At 47.2% G+C, this 18,788-nt stretch overlaps 8 protein-coding genes across 8 annotated transcripts; 3 read left to right on the forward strand and 5 right to left on the reverse strand.

The window, feature by feature from the left end:
* Nucleotides 1–278: 278 nt before the first annotated feature.
* Nucleotides 279–575, reverse strand: F9C07_5995 (uncharacterized protein; the record flags this gene model as incomplete). The annotated part of the gene is made up of 2 exons (XM_041287278.1): nt 279–443; nt 501–575. The coding sequence occupies 2 exons, from the start codon at nt 573–575 to the stop codon at nt 279–281; spliced, it is 240 nt and encodes a 79-aa protein (XP_041150530.1).
* A 1,936-nt stretch (nt 576–2,511) lies between these two features.
* On the forward strand, nt 2,512–3,545 carry F9C07_2241870 (uncharacterized protein; the record flags this gene model as incomplete). Its single annotated transcript, XM_071510022.1, has 3 exons — nt 2,512–2,598; nt 2,653–3,342; nt 3,423–3,545. Exons 1-3 carry the CDS (start codon nt 2,554–2,556, stop codon nt 3,543–3,545), a joined length of 858 nt encoding a protein of 285 aa, XP_071367062.1. The 5' UTR covers nt 2,512–2,553.
* Nucleotides 3,546–3,647: 102 nt separating this feature from the next.
* F9C07_2229846 (uncharacterized protein) lies at nt 3,648–4,496 on the forward strand (the record flags this gene model as incomplete). Its single annotated transcript, XM_071509848.1, has 1 exon — nt 3,648–4,496. The coding sequence occupies one exon, from the start codon at nt 3,648–3,650 to the stop codon at nt 4,494–4,496; it is 849 nt and encodes a 282-aa protein (XP_071367063.1).
* A 2,326-nt stretch (nt 4,497–6,822) lies between these two features.
* On the forward strand, nt 6,823–8,010 carry F9C07_5996 (uncharacterized protein; the record flags this gene model as incomplete). The annotated part of the gene is made up of 1 exon (XM_041287277.1): nt 6,823–8,010. One exon carries the CDS (start codon nt 6,823–6,825, stop codon nt 8,008–8,010), a length of 1,188 nt encoding a protein of 395 aa, XP_041150532.1.
* A 433-nt stretch (nt 8,011–8,443) lies between these two features.
* Nucleotides 8,444–9,391, reverse strand: F9C07_5997 (putative U3 small nucleolar ribonucleoprotein subunit; the record flags this gene model as incomplete). Its single annotated transcript, XM_071511419.1, has 4 exons — nt 8,444–8,617; nt 8,742–8,997; nt 9,066–9,170; nt 9,360–9,391. The coding sequence occupies 4 exons, from the start codon at nt 9,389–9,391 to the stop codon at nt 8,444–8,446; spliced, it is 567 nt and encodes a 188-aa protein (XP_071367064.1).
* A 191-nt stretch (nt 9,392–9,582) lies between these two features.
* Nucleotides 9,583–11,634, reverse strand: F9C07_1883257 (uncharacterized protein). Its single transcript, XM_071508464.1, has one exon. The coding sequence runs from the start codon at nt 11,366–11,368 to the stop codon at nt 9,881–9,883; it is 1,488 nt and encodes a 495-aa protein (XP_071367065.1). The 5' UTR covers nt 11,369–11,634; the 3' UTR covers nt 9,583–9,880.
* On the reverse strand, nt 11,634–13,570 carry F9C07_1883416 (DnaJ domain protein). Its single transcript, XM_041294885.2, has 2 exons — nt 13,037–13,570; nt 11,634–12,983 (listed from the first exon to the last, which is right to left on the reverse strand). Exons 1-2 carry the CDS (start codon nt 13,213–13,215, stop codon nt 11,900–11,902), a joined length of 1,263 nt encoding a protein of 420 aa, XP_041150534.1. The 5' UTR covers nt 13,216–13,570; the 3' UTR covers nt 11,634–11,899.
* A 356-nt stretch (nt 13,571–13,926) lies between these two features.
* F9C07_6000 (uncharacterized protein) lies at nt 13,927–16,177 on the reverse strand (the record flags this gene model as incomplete). Its single annotated transcript, XM_041294886.1, has 2 exons — nt 13,927–15,731; nt 15,784–16,177. 2 exons carry the CDS (start codon nt 16,175–16,177, stop codon nt 13,927–13,929), a joined length of 2,199 nt encoding a protein of 732 aa, XP_041150535.1.
* Between the last annotated feature and the right edge of the window lie 2,611 nt (nt 16,178–18,788).

The raw sequence follows: 18,788 nt of genomic DNA on the forward strand, positions 1-18,788 counted from the left end.
CACCACAAGCAACGAGCCACTTTTATGCGCGATATCGGTAACAGCTTGGATATCCGCCAGCCATAGAGTCGGGTTACTTGGCGTCTCGATCCACACCATCTTGACAGTTTTTTTTGCAATTATCAAGGGTATTCGCCAGTTCAATTTGGATGTCGTTGACGATGTCACTGTGCAATTAAATGATGGTGCCACTTGCTTGAGGTACCTGTGTGTTCCGCCGTAAAGACTGGCCATGTAGACTATGTGGGAGCCCGATGCTAGTCCTTGTATGATGGCTTCTATGGCAGCCATGCTGGATGAGAATGCCAGTGCGTGGTTTGCGCCTCGAGATCGGCGATGGTTTTCTCGAAGCTTTTGCGGTTGGGGTTGGCTGAGCGCGAATAGATATATGTGCCTCTGGGTGACGCGACTTGGTCTTGGGAAAAGGTGGTAGAGAGGGAGATCTGTTAATGTCAGTATCATGTATGAACAGCCTCATTGAGGGCCAAATGCGGATTTACTGGTTTGACTAGGGCTCCCGTAGTGGAATCGCGAGGCAAGCCAGATCGCACAGCTAGAGTTCCAAAGCCGGTCATTTTGTCAGATGTAACGGATTGCTTATATTCGCTTTCGTTGTATCGACGACCTTTATATACGGAAAAAAAAATATCTAAAAAGCGCGAGGGAGGAGCTGATCAAACCCGAATGGAAAACTCTTAAGGCGCAGCTAATGAGTTTCCTGCCTAGGGCAAGCTTAGGGCGCGGATGACACGGATAATCCAGCAGATGTCTATCATAGTACCACTTACATTCTTGAAGCATGGGGCCTCGTTTCCTCCGCAGAGCCGTGTACATCCTCGGTGTGCTCCTCCCTCAGCGGGGAAATATAGGTATGTCACCTACACTGCCACTTGAATAGAGCTTGGACATAGCAAGGAATATGGTCAGTTCGTAAGACGTATCCAATCAAGACTTTCTGATATATACACTGAGTATATCCGTCCCTTTCCATTTTCATATGACCATGTAGGCTTCAAATACAGCAGTAGCCGGGATTGCCCTCTCCATTGTCCTCTTGACCCATCGTCTCCTCGGTCGAAACACTTTCATCCTCCGCGAACAGATTCCAAGGTACTCCTTTCAACTCCCATGGTGGACCTGAAACCTTCGAGTCTTTCTAGGCAGGGAATTCGAGGCATTGAAAAAGATCGTAGATGTTAATGGTTATTTCCCAAGAAAACACGAGGCAGAGAAAAGGCGTTGTCACTCTGCTTGTCTTTGTCAATAACTGTGACCGGATTGAGTCTCGAGACAAAGTATCGAAGAGGCTTGCTTACCTGTTAATAAAGGCGAGATGCCACCGTCCTCCACTGTCCATATATCGTGTCAGTCTTTGTTTCCGAGAGGGGAGCATCCTACATCAAAGAACTGTTTTCAAGCCGTTTTCATCACCATGTCAGTATATCTGTCAACCAAGATCAGACAAAACATCACTCACTCGAATTTGAGGATAAGAAAAGACTTGTTATCAGGCAGTTGTGTACCGCCTGATAACCCAGGCCCATCCCAACCACCCAACCAAGGGCCCGTATATGGAGGCATATCCGGTTTGGAATACCCTGTTAGTTTGTTTTTTGTCAGTATGTGTTTTTGGGAAAATGTTTTTTTCTTGAGAGATTTTTCTTTTTCTTTTCTTTTTCTTTTTCTTTTTTTTTTTTTTTTCTGTTTTTGTTTTTTTGGTTTGTTTTTTCTTTGCTGCAGTTTGCTCTGCTCTTCCCCACCCTGACACTACCCAGTACTCCAGACGAGAGATTGTTCGATAGAAGGAAGGCTGTATATACAGGCAAAGGAGAAAAGGTAAAGACAAGAAAAGACAAGAAAAGACAAGAAAATAAGAATATATGGGGACAGGCAACGGAGAGAACAAGATATAGAGATAGAAGATCAAAGAGAAGACAAGCAAATAGAAAGAAGAAAATAAGATGGAGAAAAGGTGCGTTGGGCAGCCTGGTCTAGATGAGTAGGTCGAAGAAGGAGTGTAACGAAGAAGAACAAAAAGGAGGAGAAGAACGGGACTTGGGGGGAAAGGAAGTATTTATATCTAAAGGTTCCTGGCCGCTACTTCCCTAGCGAGACATGGGATAGCGTCATTGGTGCCAGATTGGGAAGGCAATTGCATTCACTACACTCTTTGTCTTGATCACAAGGCAGGCACATCCCTGCCTATGCTTGGTTAGGCCCTCTAAATACAAATTCACTCACTGTAGGAAGGTCATGCTGCGTAACTCCTGCTTTTACAACCGAGGGAGATAGTAATTCACTTACCCAGAGGCGTGTTTGCTTGCGCGGAAGGTATTTCAAGATCAGTGAATGAAGACCTGCCTTTCGAAGATTGGTTGATTGACTAGTATAGCCTTTGTTTCAAGTCTATACCTAGAGAGCAGCTTCGAAGGTTTTATTCGGCGAGGTTGCTTTCCCATTGCGAACAACATATACCAGGGAACACACTGTCTCATACGCGGTCTTCCACCTCTGCACTTTCTAGCTTACTCCATCTCTACGATATGGACCGTCATGGAGATTCTTCCTATCGAGATCAAATGGCACATCTGCCGCTTTGTATGTGAATCCTTGATCACCTTTGCGATTCTGTAAATTACTAATGAGATCTAGGTTAAAGCCAATCCTTTCGGTATTATAGCCCCCCTTAGCCTGACAAGCCGAGCCTGGTATGATGCGACGGCTCCTATACTCTATGAAACTCTCATAGTTAGGTTTGGAGATAGTGCTACTCTTCAAAAAGCTGTCTTTGAGCTGGAGGAGGGTCGTCGTGGGCGACTCTTTCTGAAGCATGCTCGAAGGTTAGATATTGTTTGTCTTTGGAACTACAGCGAAAAGCCACGGCGTCACTCGAATATGATATATCAGAGCATGGAGCTTGTCCACTATGGTCTCCCGGCTTCGGAGAACACTTTTCTAAGATCCTGCTTGACAGAGTGCCTAGACCCAGAGCTCTGGCCTTATATTCCAGATTTCCGGCATTATCAAGAGGAGAATTGGCAGCCGCTTATCTCACTGATTGCTCATCTAGAACACCTCAGTGAGCTGAATTTTGTGGTTAAGAACATGTACCCGCCGTCACTCCACCAAGTCTTACGCCAATATCATCCAGAATGCCGTCTAAACATCTGGACTTTTCAAGGTGTAAATCTTGATACGCCTATTCTACCACGAATCCAACGTCCTCGTGCTTACGAGAACCTTGATATCCTTTGTTCGTCGGGGCTGCATACTGTTGCCATGGATTATTTCATGGATGAAGCAGGGAGACCTTGGGTTCATTCCGACGAAATTCTGCCGATCGTATGCATGACTCCGAGTCTTAAGCATCTTAATATACGCGGGAGGAGTTCTCGTTCTGTGACTTTGCTGAAATCGGTAAGCAAAGAATATATTGCCACTGTGAAACCCGGTCTAGCAGCATGCTTGGTATCACTCTCTTTTACGTCGCCGGCTCGCTGTGGACCTTGGGAGAAAACGCTGCTGGAAATGGCAAGTTTTGTTGATCTTTCACGGCTCCGGTCATTAGATATATCTATTCACTCGGATCCAGCATTGTTAATGCGAGCTGCCTCAATTTGACGAGTCTAGAAAGACTGTTTTTGACAATGGCTCCATGGATGGTGCGTACCGCAGGCCAATCTGCAGATGACGAAGATATGATAGCTGCAGTCCAGGCTTTTAATCCGCTCAAATATTTATGGTTACGTGGTTTGCGAAGAAGCGAGTCACTTCATCGTATTCTTATACAACATGGCGGCTCATTGAGAGGCCTTACGATCGAACCATGGGATACTAACTATCAGAATTCCGGGTTGTCCACTCGATACAAATATCCGCTTCTCAACAGTCACGATGTCACTGAATTGTCAGGGAGTTGCCCAAATCTACAAGAACTTCGCCTCCCAATAAAGCGTCGTGGAGGCCGCCCACGTGAGTGCGACATATACAACGCGATAGGTCAATTCCCCCAGCTCCATACTCTGGTCATAAATCTAGGTTGCTATCACTGGTCAGACTGCCTGAACAGTCAAAATGACTGGGCTGCTTCTTTTAGAGACACGTTAATCAATGCTGCAACTGATGAAGACCTTGCTAGAGGGATCTGGGATCTTATCGTCTCGAAACAATCTACTCAGTCATTGAGGCGTTTACGTCTTGTACCCTTTGGTGCAGCTGTCTATGATGAGGAGGAAAGAGACGCCATCTGGAAAGTGAGTCGATCGTTTCTCGTCACATGCAAGACCTGTATGGGTCAGCCCCCGGATGTCATGGAGATTGGAACAGAGGTGTGGGACTTCCTGGGACTGCCGAGGGGCGAGATCAAGGGATCAGAGCATTGGTCTAGCCGCCTAAAGAAGGTTATGGATAACTTGTGGCCTCTGGGGGGGGGATGGGAGGTGGAGAGTGAAGAGTTTCCCTTTGCAAGTGGACCATCTCATTGCTCACAATCCTAGCTAGCGATTTGGTTTCCCAACCATTACTCCTTCTCTCGACGGACACAAGTCGCTGTTTCAATGACCTCCACATACCCACCGAGACCATCAACTACCGCCAAAACCCTTCATTTCCTCAATAGTGTGGTAATCGCTTATATCTTGTTGCTGACCGGTCGAGAACGTCCTCGCTGCAGTCCATGATCTGCGAAAGAATACTGCATGCATGTTTCACTAAACCCTTGATTTACCACCCTGGACTGGGGTTGTTTATGCACATCAACGATATCAAGACCGCAGTACTACAGAGTGGGAAGAGTGGAAATCCTACGGGATTTCTACTAGTTAGTCGGAGATACTCAGGAGACGTGATAGATAAGGTGGTCCGTGTATAACAGAACAGAATAGGGGCTAGAGAATCGGAGGCGAATAGGTAGTGTTTCATTAACAGATAGGTTATAAATTCCAGGAGACATTCAGCCAGTCAGCAGTCGAGTCCGTGGTACTTTGTTCTGTGCATAATTTCCTTCACATGGTATGCAATGTATCGCCGTTCTGGTCAGTAAGGGAAGCCTTTCTTGTATTGGGTAGTACCGAGCACATGAAACGATAGGGACACGAGCATCGAGTACAATGATCGTTTACAGATTAGCAGAGAAGAGACGCATTGATGGCATTTGCAGAATATTCCCGAGTGGCTGAAATGGTTTATTCCCACTTTTCGGGCGGTTACCGAGTACAGAGTAGTCTGAGCGCTAAATACCGTTGGGAACACAAGCTTCATAGAATCCTGACAGAGATGCATTGGAGTCAGGGAATGCTCCTGTACTAGTCAGATGTCACTCGGTCTGGACTAAATCAATAGCGGGGGAGGTGTGCTGATGACATCACCTGATCCCTCCCTCTATTCAGAGTTTAAAACCTGCTGAGCGAGAAAGTCGAACATGCCCTTGCGAAAAGAAAACGAGTCCATGTCCAGCAGATCAGATTGTTCGCAGTTTACCGCCTTCTCAGGCGAAAGACTGGCGGTGAAAAATAGTGGCCAATGATAGGGGCTAGAATGGGGGAGTGCACCCTTCCAGCGGGGCGCGGAAGCGGACATTGGTTGCAGCGGGGGCACATGGTGGGGGAGATCATCAACGGAATGACCCATGTCTGGCTTGCCTTCCCAAGGAAATGACTGGTCCTTCGCTGTCTATAGCCCGTAGTCTAATTCTTGGTTGGGTCTCGATCCCGGTTTTGCTTTTTCTTTTTCATCTTCTTTCTCTTGTGTTTACTAGTTACCTCCAATATATTGTAAGGAACCCCCTTGCTGGCAATAATTGATGACGATAGTCCGTGTGGTTCATATAAATTACATCCGATGGATGCCTATCATTCCGAGGGGGAACGGTTGCAGTTAGGAGAAATAATTAAAAATAAAAATAAAAAGAGTAGCCTGTCGCAAGGGGGGTACAAGGAACGAGGGTCCAATGACAGGTCTTGCGCTGAGTCCTCAAGGAGGTTAACCTGCAGGTCCAGACTCGAACCTGCAGGGGAATTTCAATCTGCCTGGATGCCTGATGGCAGCCCCGCAGTGTTATTCTTTCTTAATTTGTATTTTTTACTACTTACTAGTCTAGAGTCCTTCCGTATCGAGTGGGCAAAAGGGAAGGAGCGCCGATTTAACTGACTTAGGGTACTAGGCTATGAGACTAGTCACTTGGGTTCAATTTCTTCTTCTCCCTCGTCTCTTCTTTTTACCTTTCTGGTCCTTCGTGTCCTTCCCGAAGAGAAAGGGTAAAGTGCCCGATTCTCTCCACTGATCGTCTGCGGTGTATCTCGTTTTTCATTTTTCCACTGGAAGTTCCCCGTCGGTGAAGAACCGGTTTCGCCTATGATTTCTTCCAACTATTATTTCTCCCTATAAATTAATTGATTGATTATTGATTACGGGGTATTCTTATTCTTATTATTATAAGTGGGTTCCGGCATCCTACGAACTTCTATACTCCCTCCCTTTCCCTCTTAACCCCTCCTCCTCCCCCATCCTTCTTATTCCCTATGCCTTCTCTCTCTCGAGTTTGATGGGCTGGACTCACCGTCAGGATGTTTCATTGTACCGGTATGTAGGAAGCATGTCCGTGATGTATTCTGGGGATTTAAAAAGGCCTTGTGTGGAACCAGCATGAAGTATATACTGACTTGGTCCGTCAGAACCGTTGTTCCTCTTGTCATGTATTGATGGTCAGAGACTGAGTCTCATGGTCGGTTGATTCACCCGATCTCTTTGCGCCTCACTTGATATTCCTATTTCTTTTCGACGATCCGAACCACTTGGTTACTCGGCAGGTGATTGTCGCCCGCCATGAGCTCCATCACATGCCATCGCCAATCGCATGGCCAGGGCGGTTATCCTTACAGCCTGCCGCACGGCCACCACCATAATAATAGCAACAATAGCCGCCCTCTCCACATCGTCCAAACTATTACGCCAACTGTTCTGGGTCCAGGCACCGGGATTCCTCCGTCTTGCCTGGCTGGATCCCAGCTACCTCCATCCCTTGACATTTCTTCTAACCTGAATACCTTGGCCGATACGAAAGCCACCTTGGAACTCACCGAAATCACCGTGGATACATCCACCTCCCCAGTCTCTCATGATATCGCCGACGATATGGGGCTGAACATGGAAGTATCCTCGACCACAAATCCAAACGTCACCCCAGAACTATCTCCTGCTTGCGATAAACCTCGCATTTCAAAGCGGAAACGAACTTCTTCCCCACCGTCGCCCTCTTCGACAAGTCCCGGAGACCATCGTCGTTCATCATCTCGAAGCACTCGTCACTCTGCACAGACAGCTCGCCAAAGCTCTTTACATTCTCATCGCCGCGCAGCTACCATCACAGCCCCTCTCACGCCATCAGTTCCTAGCAAAGATCTGGAAGCCAAGCGGGAAGACCTTCTGGCCCTGCATCGGGAATCCTGTCGTCTATTTCAAGACAGTGAGCGAACTATTCCGACTCAGTATGAAAGAGCGTCACTTCCCCCAACTATCCACGATAGTCCGCCACACACCGTCCGCACATCTTCGGAGACCGGTTCACCCCCGGTTTCCCCAATCTTCCCGACCCGATTTTCTACGGTCAGTGAGGACCTGACGGGTCCAGACAATCATAAGGGCCCCATGCTCATCACCAACACCATCCATGACGAAAGTTATATCCCTCCGATCCAGACCTCGGTCACTGTCATTGACTGGACGTCCCCGTCCACGCGGAGGCGCGAATACAAAAAGATCGATCGTGCCAGTAGCGGGGTAAGGGGCTTCTGGCGCCGGGTTGCCCCCAAGTGGTGCCAGTTCGGACATGATCGCACGCCGTTCTTTGAAGAAAAAGGCGGCAAAGGAAACTACGAGGGTAGTGTCCGACGCTTTCGAATGGACCTCCCCGACGAGCCTGCCCCGGAACGTAAAATGAATGCCATTCGGGCGCTAAAGCTGAAACAAATGTTGGTGACGACTAAAATGAGCAGTCGTCGGAAGAGCGAATAGCCGATTCATGACGCCACGCTGGTTCTCTACCTTTCCCTTTAAGACATTGACAGCCACCAGCTGTGCAACCTTCTTTAGCAAAAGAAAAGCCTGGAGCTTTCCACAGTTCCGAGTTGTGACACTCTCACAGAGTGAGGTGTGTTGAACACGTGTCACAGATTTCTCGTGAGACTTGAGACTGTCGTTTGATTATTCCCTTGCATGGGCGGGAGATTTGAAATTGTGATACCCAACAAGCCATAGACTGGACCGAATTCATATCTATTTGCATCAAAATTAATCAGATTGCCTTGATCTAAGGAAATGAGAGATACTTTTTTCCAATATCGCCACCTTGTAACGCCATGCACATCATGTAGATAATATAAATCATAGTGAAGGGTATCGACCAGAAGCACACACCCACTTTTGTCTAACAATCCACGTCCATTCATCACAGCATATCGAAATCGTCCAACTTGTCCCGATACTGCATGATGTTCCTCTTGATCTTACTGTTATCCACCCAAGTGACGAAATCCTCCATGTTCCTCGTCACCAGATAAGCAGGATCAGTCACGACCTCACTTCCGACACGCACATGTCCCTGTTCAATGAAAGTAACAGCCTAAAAGCAAGTTAGCCTCACACTCCGCACAACCCCATAAACACCCCAAGCAGAGCCACAAAAGGCCAAAAATAGCAAAAAAAAAAGCAGGACAGAAAAGAAAAGAGAGGGAAGAAAAACGAACCGTCTTAACATTCTCCACCATTCCACTCCGCGCCATAATAACCGCCAACCTACGTCTACAGAACGCAGAAACCGTCACCTCACGCTCAACCCTCGACAACCCAGCGCCCTGTTCCCGGCTCTGTTTCAGAATCCCCATACGCCACAGTTTATCAAGGACTTCGCTTTCGACCTTCTTCCGGATCGGATCGCTATCGGGATCAAGCTGGGAGAGCTTATGCGCTAGTTGACGGAGGGAACCGCAAAGGGCATTGTATCTTTGAGATATTGCGTTAGGATTCGGTCCTTAGGATACTTGTATGAGGCCAGCTAGCGAGGAACATACTTCTTGTAGTCGAGATCATTCTGGAGATAGTACCGTTGACGGACTTCGTGTTCGCGGTGCCCGCCGTCGGATTTGTAGTTGTAGAAGTCAACCTTCCGGAGGAGTCTGTTTGAGACTATCGTTAGTTTCTATATCCTTGAATATTCCAATTCGAGTTGCCGTATAAGAAGCCAGAAATGATATCCTAGTCAAGATGATCGCTTGATGATAGATAAGGCTGTGTGTATCGTCAAGCTTGACGGGGATATGCGTGCGCCGGAATTTGGATACCACGGGAGCTGCAGTTCAACTTACTTCTTTTCGTGATACTTTAGCTGACGCACCATTTTGACGGTTGTTCTTTTTTTCTCTTTGTATATGGGGTTTCTTGTTGTGGTGGTTGTATTGGTTGATTGGGGAAAAAATTGGAGGGCGGTGTGATATTCTGCTGGTTTTGGGGGTACCGCTTTTGGGTGTTTGTGCCTGAGGCATGAAGTATGTAGTATGACTATGTAGATGAATTGGACTGTACGATTCCTGAATAGGAAGTTGTACGATTTATCCAGAACCCAGAATCTGTAATATATTTTATTTTTCGATAGTGCTAAAATGTAGGTGATATGGTCCAGTGGTTAGTGGGCCTAAGGTGTTTGTTTGGCAAGGTTTTAGGCTTTATCCATGCCTTTGGAGTATTTCTCTTGCTATATAGTAAACCTCATTGTTTTGCAATTAAGCCTTATACTTGGATAGGGTTTGTAGCATGGATGCGCTTATAGACTACGAAGTGTAATAGATCTCCTAAGGAGAAACGGTAACCATGTTTTGGTAGATGCCAATTATATTATATTACTTCGTGATAAAAGGATATCAAACCCGAACTTCATGAATCTTCTATGGTGTTCGCTCAGTCTTCTCTCAGCCAGTGCACATGCAACATCATAGAAGTGAAAGTCATCAAAGTCACTATTACTTATCTTTATATCTTCCTCCTGACACACTTTGCCGTCATCAAGCACATGTGACCGAGTCGATGCACCCTCCCGGGCAAGCTTAACGACTGCATTGAAGATCTTATGCACGGTATCAACCGTACCATACGAATCATTCGCAGCGTTTAGTAGGTTCCCGAGGATCAGAGATTTTGTAGTTAGATTAGCGCACGCCGGACCATCATCTAATTGATGAGACTGGATGAACCCAGCATATAAAGATCGATAGAATCTCAACGTATCGGGCGAATCCTCCCAAAGACCCAGTGGCTCAGCACGTCGCTCTATGTCTTCAGTCCAGCAATACGTCGCTGGATCATAGTCTCGTGTCAACCAGCTCGGGTATCGTTCATTCCCTACACTTCGTGGGACAGCCCCAACCCCGTCCCAGTCTATGATGGCCTGCAATGCCCCGTCGCGTGAAACCAAGACATTCTGAACATCAAGATCAGGGTGGGCTAGAACGAACGTGCCCCGTTCATCACTTGGCTCTGGGATGCAGTCGATGAACAATCGGAGAAGTCCAAGCACGCCCTTTTCGAAAGTCATATCTGGCTGCCTCCGATGATCAAGTAGTGCTGTGTAGTATTCTTTTGTTTTGGAGAAGGGTCCCATCTCTAAATAGACTGTCGATTGGTCGGGATCGCGAGCCCTTAACCGCTCCCGCATGGTTGCGGTATCTACTAGTCGTAAAGGACCGATACCCGATGGGTAACCCTGGTCATCGAAAGCCATTGACCCCCCTGTGCTAAAGGAGAATCTGTCCAGCTGAGCCATAGCAGCCGCGAGGTCTCGTAAGCATCGAGTGCGTCGCGCCTGTACAATATCTTTCGGCGAAGCGTTATCAAACCAGACTTTGTACAGCGAGACTCCCTCAACATGGTCAATAAGAATGAACGGACAATTGAGCTCATTGTCGCATGTGTCGCTAAAGGCATAAACGTCTGGAACTGGGATGGTAGTTTCACGACGCAGCAAGCGCATCGTCAGTGCTTCTGAGCGTATAGCTCTGGCATCGGAGGTTCTGAATTTTTCCCGGGTCCCGTTTGCAGGGACTTTGAGTAGCCAGAGAGCTTCGTCGTGAAATCTCACTGGGTAAAGCACATGGTAGGAGCCGAATATTGGTGGCTTGATTTCTATTACCCTGGTACTTTGTGGGTTGCTGTGTTGGAGGCTTTGCCGGATTGTGGTGGCGTACTTGGCGACTCGATCCAGTCGTACACGTTCCATGATTTCTGTGAATAAATCATGTTCGTCTGCTCCTGAGGTGTCTGAAGAGGTGTATCCAAGCACATCTTCCTCTTCGGATTGTTCTATAGGAGAAGTTGGTGTCATCGGTCTGAATGGCTAGGGCATGTGCCTTGTTCTGGACTAGCTCTGAGCCGCCAACAACGTGAAAGGTGGGCGATTAGCTATTCCAAAAGAAAATCAATTTCCTAATACGGATGCTTTATAGAGCCTTCTATGAAGAGGAAAAGTGATCAATGCGCATAAATAGCTAGATCTGACTACGTATTTATGTGTATTAGACACATGAAGAATGGGCAAATTGATCCACAACTCACGTGTAACTGAGCCAAGGACTCATTCATCTGTACCCTAATCAATTATCCGGTATCTATTTCATCCCTTAAGAGCCCAGAGATAAGATCTGCTGTAAATCTATCGACAATTGTAGTTTCTATAATCGTTGCATATATGTAACTCAATTCGCAAGAGAGCGCCAAGGTTCAGCAGGTGCAGAGTTTCGCTGCTTTGATCATTGTAGATCGATGTCTAATCTAATGAAGTACATAGTAAATATACAAAGCCACGGACTCATTTAGATCATCCAGACAGCTTGATGCAGTGTTTTTAATTAATGTATCATAACTCATCCTTCACTGATGGTTCAGGCCGACCGCTCTCCTTGTCCAGATTAACCCCGTTCTTCTTGCGCCACTTCTCCCACAGCGCAAAGAACTCCTTCTCCATTCCGCTCTCCATCTGGTCAGGAAGGATCACACTATACTCCACGTACAGATTGCCCGGCTCCTCATCTTGGTCGTGGCTTTCGTGGAGATGACCGTCCGAGTAGAATGGCATGCCCTCACCCTTAACTGTTTCCACAGACAAGGGTTGCACGACCTCACCGCGTTTGCGTCCAAGCTGGACGGTGTGTCCGTCCAAATGGGTGATATTGCGAGTCCACTCACCCATCCATGCCTCCCGCAATGATAGCGCTTCCCTCCAGAATAGGTCCTTACCCTTCCTTCGGAAAAAGGTGCCGTCCGTCTGCCACTGGTAATCGCTCGCCTCGGGTTGCCGCTCATCTAAAATCAGCACCAGGTCGCCAGCAATATAGTCGGGACTCTCGTCGGCCTCGTTTTCGAAAACAATCCGTGATCCCTTCCCCATTCCAGGCTCTACCGTAAACGTTGTTTCCACCTCCTTGCGCACGACGCGATGTCCATGACAGACAGGGCAAGGCTTCTTGATCATCTTCCCTTGCCCACCACACTTATCGCATGTCATCTGCACTTGCTGAAACATTCCGGGTGCCAGCATATGCTTCTGGATGACCCTTCCATGTCCCGCGCACCGATCACAGGTGACAACCTCACGATCTGCCGACCCCGTACCCTCGCACGCATCGCAGATCTGCTGTTTCTCTAACATAATAGTGACCTCCCTGCCATTATAGAAATCGCGTAGCGGCAACCCAATCTTGAATTCCATGTCCGGTCCCCTCCGATGCCCCGGCGCATGTCCGAAGTGTCCGCCGCCGCCGAAAAACCGCGAAAACAGGTCGAAGGGATCGTGCGCCTGTCGTCCCGCATTGCCTCCCTGTCGATGCTGCTCCACTCCCTCGTGTCCATACTGATCGTAGATCTTGCGCGTGGTGGATGTCGAAAGAACGTCATATGCCTCGGCGATTTCGACAAATTTCTCGCGTGCGTCCTCGTCGCCTCTGCATAATTGCTGTTAGAGTACTAGTGCTTCTGTTATAATGTATAGACGTACGGATTCTTATCAGGATGGTATTTCTTGCTCAATGTGCGATATGCTCTTTTGATATCCCTTTCTGAAGCCGATTTGTCTAAGCCAAGAGTTTTGTAATAGTCTTCTGCCGCCAGCACCAACTGCACTAGGCACAGTGCAATCGCGAGGAAAAGGCAAGCGAGGCGCATTGTGGATAGCATCTTCTACGAGCTGCGTTCGCGCAGCCCGTGTACGTCTGGTGATAATCAGTTGGCGGCGTTATCGCTGCAATCGAGGTGCGTCTTGTCGACTTGCGGGTATCTCGAAGTAGATAAGCGGCGAGAGAAAGGAAAATTGGTTATTTCGCTAATTTCTGCTTTTTGAATTATAGCAGCAGATTCGAACAGTCCATAAAATATACGTATACTATGCCTTGAGATCAGCAAAGACCTCAAGAAGCGTGTGGTGGGATTGGCTCTTTGTGTTGCCCTCAACTAAATAGATGTCCATCCGCTGTCAACCAAATATACCATAAGCTTGTCGATTAGGTGGCCGCAACACGGCGAATGGTTCCACCGGGCCGGATCACGTGTGGTTATACAATGGTCCCTTTCATATTGCGAGCAGCCGCTAGGCAAAACTATACGACAAATTTATTCATTGGAGATGTCTGCTAAATAATAACATTGTGCACTTCATTATGGCCCGTATTATGTGGACAGTTGAGACATGCATGGCAGTAAATGAGTGACTGCAGTCAAACCATTACACATATATCGCACAGAGTAAGTAACAAACAAGATCGTCCAGCGTATACATAGACTTAGTAAAGCAGACAGCTCGCCAGGGAATGTCCAAAAATAAGTGTGAAATACGTCAGTGAATGAAAAGAAACCCGTGTAAAAAGCAAAAAGCGAAGCATCCGTCAATCATTAGCTACGTGTCGGAACGTCAAAAATGTCGTTTCGCCATGTTCTTCTCAGGCCATAGCTCTCATCTCCTTCTTCAATGGCCTCTTGAGCTCTCAGTGCTTCCTCATGCCAAACTTTTGTAAGACTTCCAGGGGCATAAACGCCCTTAAAGACACCTTTTCCAGGTGCATCAAAGCCGATACGAGTCTCAACGTCTGAGACTGGTTGCAATCGTGCCAAAACCGCTCGCACAAAGGTCGCCAGATCTTGGGGATTGGCAATGCGTGCAGCTCGCAAACGCTCCCGTGCAAACACAAGCTCTCGGTTCAGTGCGTGAGCGGCCGCAACGATTCGTTCTGCGATCTTCTTCTCCAAGACTCGACGGAGCATATGCTTCAGGAATGGCTTGGTCAACCATAAAAGGTACTTCCACTTGCTGCGGTGCACCTTGTAATCGAGCTTGTGTATTACCACCCGCACGCCGCGAAGCGTAAAGATTTGCTCCAGACGCTCCCGACCCACTTCTATATCCAAGGAGATATCAATGCCCCGCTTATCTAGATAAAAACTGGCAATACCCTCATCATGGAAACGGAACAGGCCTGAGTGGGTACGGAGCCAATATCCAAATTCCGAAGCACTAACGTTGAGTCCCATGACTGTAGCAGTAAACGTGGTCTTGAGATCAGCCGTGGTTCTCTTTGAATGCTTCTTTAGAACGTCGATGTCATTCCTTGTGGTGATATGCAGACGATATGGGAGAAATGATGAATAGTTAACCGTGTGGCCTGGCTCCAGGATGAAGTTCTCCAAGAGAAGGTCAAGCTCAGGCGCCATAACCTCCAGACGGGGGATTGGAATGTGTTGTATGGTTCGAAGAAGAACAGGAAAGAAGACCTCAAGGATGTCCGAGGGCAACTCGCTTTTTCTCTCATAGTAGCCGTCCCACGCGTCTTTGTATAGCTTGTTGGTTGCATCTACCAATTTGGTCACTGCGGCATCTTCAGGGACTGTACGCAAAGTCCGTTTTGCCTGTTCCAGAAAAGCATCCACATCCTGCCGTAGATTGGACTCAGTGTCGACTTTTTTGGCTTTTTCCTCGAGCTCACTGAGTTTTTCTGAAGCAGAGTCAAAGAAACTTGGGTCGGTCAGCATCTGCTGCACTGAAGACCCTAATTCTCCCATTAGTCTTTCAAATTCTGGGTCTTTATTAGCATGCTGCAACACTTGCTGGAATCTTTGTTCCAGGGTCTTCCATTGCTCGGCATCGCCCAGCGACTGAACCAAAACCCAGAGCTGCTGCATCGCTTGCTTTAGATCTTCATTTACCTCGACCTCTTCTTCAGCTGTTGTGATTATATCCGAGGCTGCATTGGCGTATGTCTTTGCGTAACTCTGCACCAAGGTAGAAAGGGTGGCTACCGAGTCCGAATAGTCCGATCGTTCTCGCAGTTTCAGGACGGCTTGCTTCAACCGGTAGATTAAGGTATCCTTTTCCTGTCCCCCCAGATGTTCTTTGGCGCTCTTGATTGCCTCCTGTCCAGTGCGAGCTACTCCATTGCCGGCCGCCTCCGCGACCTGAGCTACCTCCTGGCGTATCTCCTCGCTTGAGGGGGCCTGGCCTTCATCTGCACCTGCGCCCTGTACCGCGTCGATTTCTTCTTGTGAAGGTTTGATCTGTTCCCCAACTTGTTTCGAAGTATCCGACAGGAAATATGCCGTGTCAGAGAATATCTGACGGCCAACGGTGGTTAAGTCATCAACAAAGAGACGAAAGTCGGCATTCGTCAAAAGAAGGCTTCCCACAGTGCGAAGACTATCATACGCTATGCCAACATCAGTTTACTACATTTACGTCAAGTATACGTGTGATTTTACCGGCTTTAGTATCTTGTCTAGCCTTCACATGAGAGGCATGCTGTGCGACCTGGCCACGATCCAGCGATGCCCTAGATCGGGACAAATGCCACAAGAATTCCTGAAGTTTATCGTCATTATTTTTGTCGCGCAATAGTTCGATGAAGACTTGTATCCAGATACGACAGTCTCGGATGAGTTGGCGACCGACAGAGCCGATATCCTGGGTACGAGGATTCAGGATATCGGAGGCCAACAAGGTACGGAGATTAATGATGACCTGCTCGGTAGATGGCATGTAACCCTCCGAAAGGGCACGCAGCATCTGAAACGAGTGCAATTTCTGATGCAACCGCCGTTGGAGGGTCGTGTCCTCCTCGTAGCGAGGAAGGAGGGGCTCGGTCTCTTGCGACATGGCAAATAGGCAGCCGTTGACCACGGAGTACCTCTCTGTTGATTGACCGAAGGACTATCAAATCCCCAGTATGTACACCGGAGACTACCCGAATCGTTCCGTGAGAGAATCAATGGCTCAATTAACTCAACCGTCCCCGAAAGGAGCTGAGATCAAAGAAGGGATGATGGGTTGCATGACAGGGTGAGATGAGCTCCTCCCTACGTGGTTGCCGCGCTTAACAGCTTCACTCTTGCGTCACTGATCCCCCGCCGCTTTAGCCAATCAGGTGATCCGCCTTCGGTATGTATGTACTACTTATCAATCAGCATGATCTCATAGCGGAAGAGAATCAAGTATTGGTGCTTCCAAACTGCCTATAGTTTCTTAAAATTGAATTTGTTCTTTCCATAAGATCATTCCTCGATAATTTATTAGAGCCTGTATGACAAACCTTGATACGCAACATTTTACGTCCTTGACTGTTACAACCTATTTTCCTATACTCCACACATACATCATAATTAAATATAGCAAACACACACGTGCTTCATTCTTGTTTATCAACCAGAGCACATTCTAGGGCAGACACCCACGTAGAGCCATAGTCGGGGACATATAATGGGAATATAAAACGATTCCTAAGTCCCCTATTATCAATCGAACGTAGGATGATAATATAGATCTCTATTAATAGGCTTGACGTCTCCTGATTGTTGTCAAACTATCCTAAAAAAAGCTTGACACCCAGGAGTATGGATGGACCCATTCTGCCACACCGGAAACACTAGATCGACATAGTCGCCTTGAGCCTCACCTGATGTTTATTTGACATAGAGTAATAACACGACCTCTATTCCATGATCAAGTATATCTTAGTTCTACCTCAGTTGCATGATTGACAACCCAACTAAGGACACATACTTCAGTTAAGCCCTATCCCAAAATCATGACCGGTGAATGTTCTATTTATGTATTTATTTATCGTTATTCGAGATTTGAGTATACCATATGCTTATTGCCAGTAAACTAGTCGATGACCGTATGACTGCACATCGCTCAGGGGCTGAGACTGACTAAAATCACTAAAAATAAAATAAATGAGAAAATAAGGGTACCTCTAAGGACGATAAAGTAAATCAATAACAGTACGAGTAATTTTCATTCTTCACTTGGGTACAAGATCGTTTAATGATCGTTGACCTGATCGAGACACTGATCGATTCTAACCCTAACTGGATAGGAGATGCGCTATCGTACCAAAGCACTAGAAAAATGATGCTCCAAGAATGTCAGAGTATTTCCGACACAGGCAACTCAGCTGAACACAAAAGCAACTTTCTACAATCGCGGAAAGTAACTTCCGTTAGCTCGATCAAGAAACCCGAACACCGTCTCGACGTCACACACCCCAACACAGTGAGGCTGCTGGGGTATGGACAAAGTCGGAAATGCACGAGAATTAAAGAATCCTCCTCATCAATTCCAACGACTCTTCCGAAACAACAAAGACTATGCAGGGATTAAAGTTGCGGAAATCCCAACGGTATACTGAGTACTGTGTATCTTCAATCCCAGTCCCTATACTACACTGTATAAAGCATACTGTTCGGCCCTTGTGACCAGATGTATACGGATCAAAGAAGTAAGGATCGGCGCCACCCAAGCCTTAGATCAATGCGACTTAAATCCGGGGAAACTGGCTGAGTGGGTAACGGTATGTATCATTCTAGATTGAAGATGTGGCTGTTATTCTCTCGTAAAAGATTGGAAAGCAAGGGAATTGAGTTAGAGACATAGCCTTATGTTTGGAACATACCTAGGGATTGTGCATAAATGACTCGGTAGATCTGGACTACGCCGACTGCCGCCTATGGTGGCAATATGACCGACTGGATAGGGAAAGTCCGGTGTCATAGTAATCGCCTATCTAACCATTATTAATTGGAACCGCCTCGATTGCAACGGTTTACAATTCTAGAGAATATGTATTAACTATGCAATTTTGAAGCTTGGCGTTAGCGCCTAATGAGAAACATTAGAACTGTGTTACGGGTTTGAACTTTGAAGCTCGGAAGACTAGGGTGACTACTACGCAAACTAGGAAATGGGCTCCATCCGATGTCTCCATCGGCCGGACCCGATCGGCGGAGCCTTGCTGTTTCAGAGTCTTACTATTGGGCAGCGAAACAAGGATTTTGGGGGTGACAATTTTGAAGTTGGAGAGGTCAAGACTTGAAAGGGTTGAAACGAAAGAACCTGCCCACACTAGGGAATAGGGAGGAGGCGAAAAAAAAATCACGCATTCTGATGGCTCAGGTAAACGTGTACCGACACGCACTCATACAATATGCATAGTAGTTGTACGCATGTATGTATGTAAGGGGGGGGTGTTGTACATACTTAGATACATACGGCAAGTCTATGCGTCATTAAATGACATTGACAGCCACAGAGTATAATCTCCAACTTTCAAAAGATAATCGTATTTCCCGATGCAGCAATAGTAATGACAACGGTTGCTATGAGTAAGAAAATACCTTAAACCTCTAGAGGTTAGGTGCGAGGTGAGGTAATCAGAAACCCGCCACTGACTAAAGAACCCGAACTCGGCCAGTATCCGGGCCGCGTT

This window comes from Aspergillus flavus, chromosome 7 (genome assembly GCF_009017415.1).
Source record: "Aspergillus flavus chromosome 7, complete sequence".
NCBI classification, from domain to species: Eukaryota; Fungi; Ascomycota; class Eurotiomycetes; order Eurotiales; family Aspergillaceae; genus Aspergillus; species Aspergillus flavus.

What these genes read in the sequence shown, in the direction of transcription:
- F9C07_1883416 (XM_041294885.2), bottom strand. Translation starts at nt 13,215, where the DNA reads ATGCTATCCACAATGCGCCTCGCTTGCCTTTTCCTCGCGATTGCACTG. An exon ending in TACCATCCTGATAAGAATCC is followed by an intron (nt 12,984 to 13,036) that starts GTACGTCTATAC and finishes GCAATTATGCAG; the next exon opens with AGGCGACGAGGACGCACGCG.
- F9C07_1883257 (XM_071508464.1), bottom strand. Translation starts at nt 11,368, where the DNA reads ATGACACCAACTTCTCCTATAGAACAATCCGAAGAGGAAGATGTGCTT.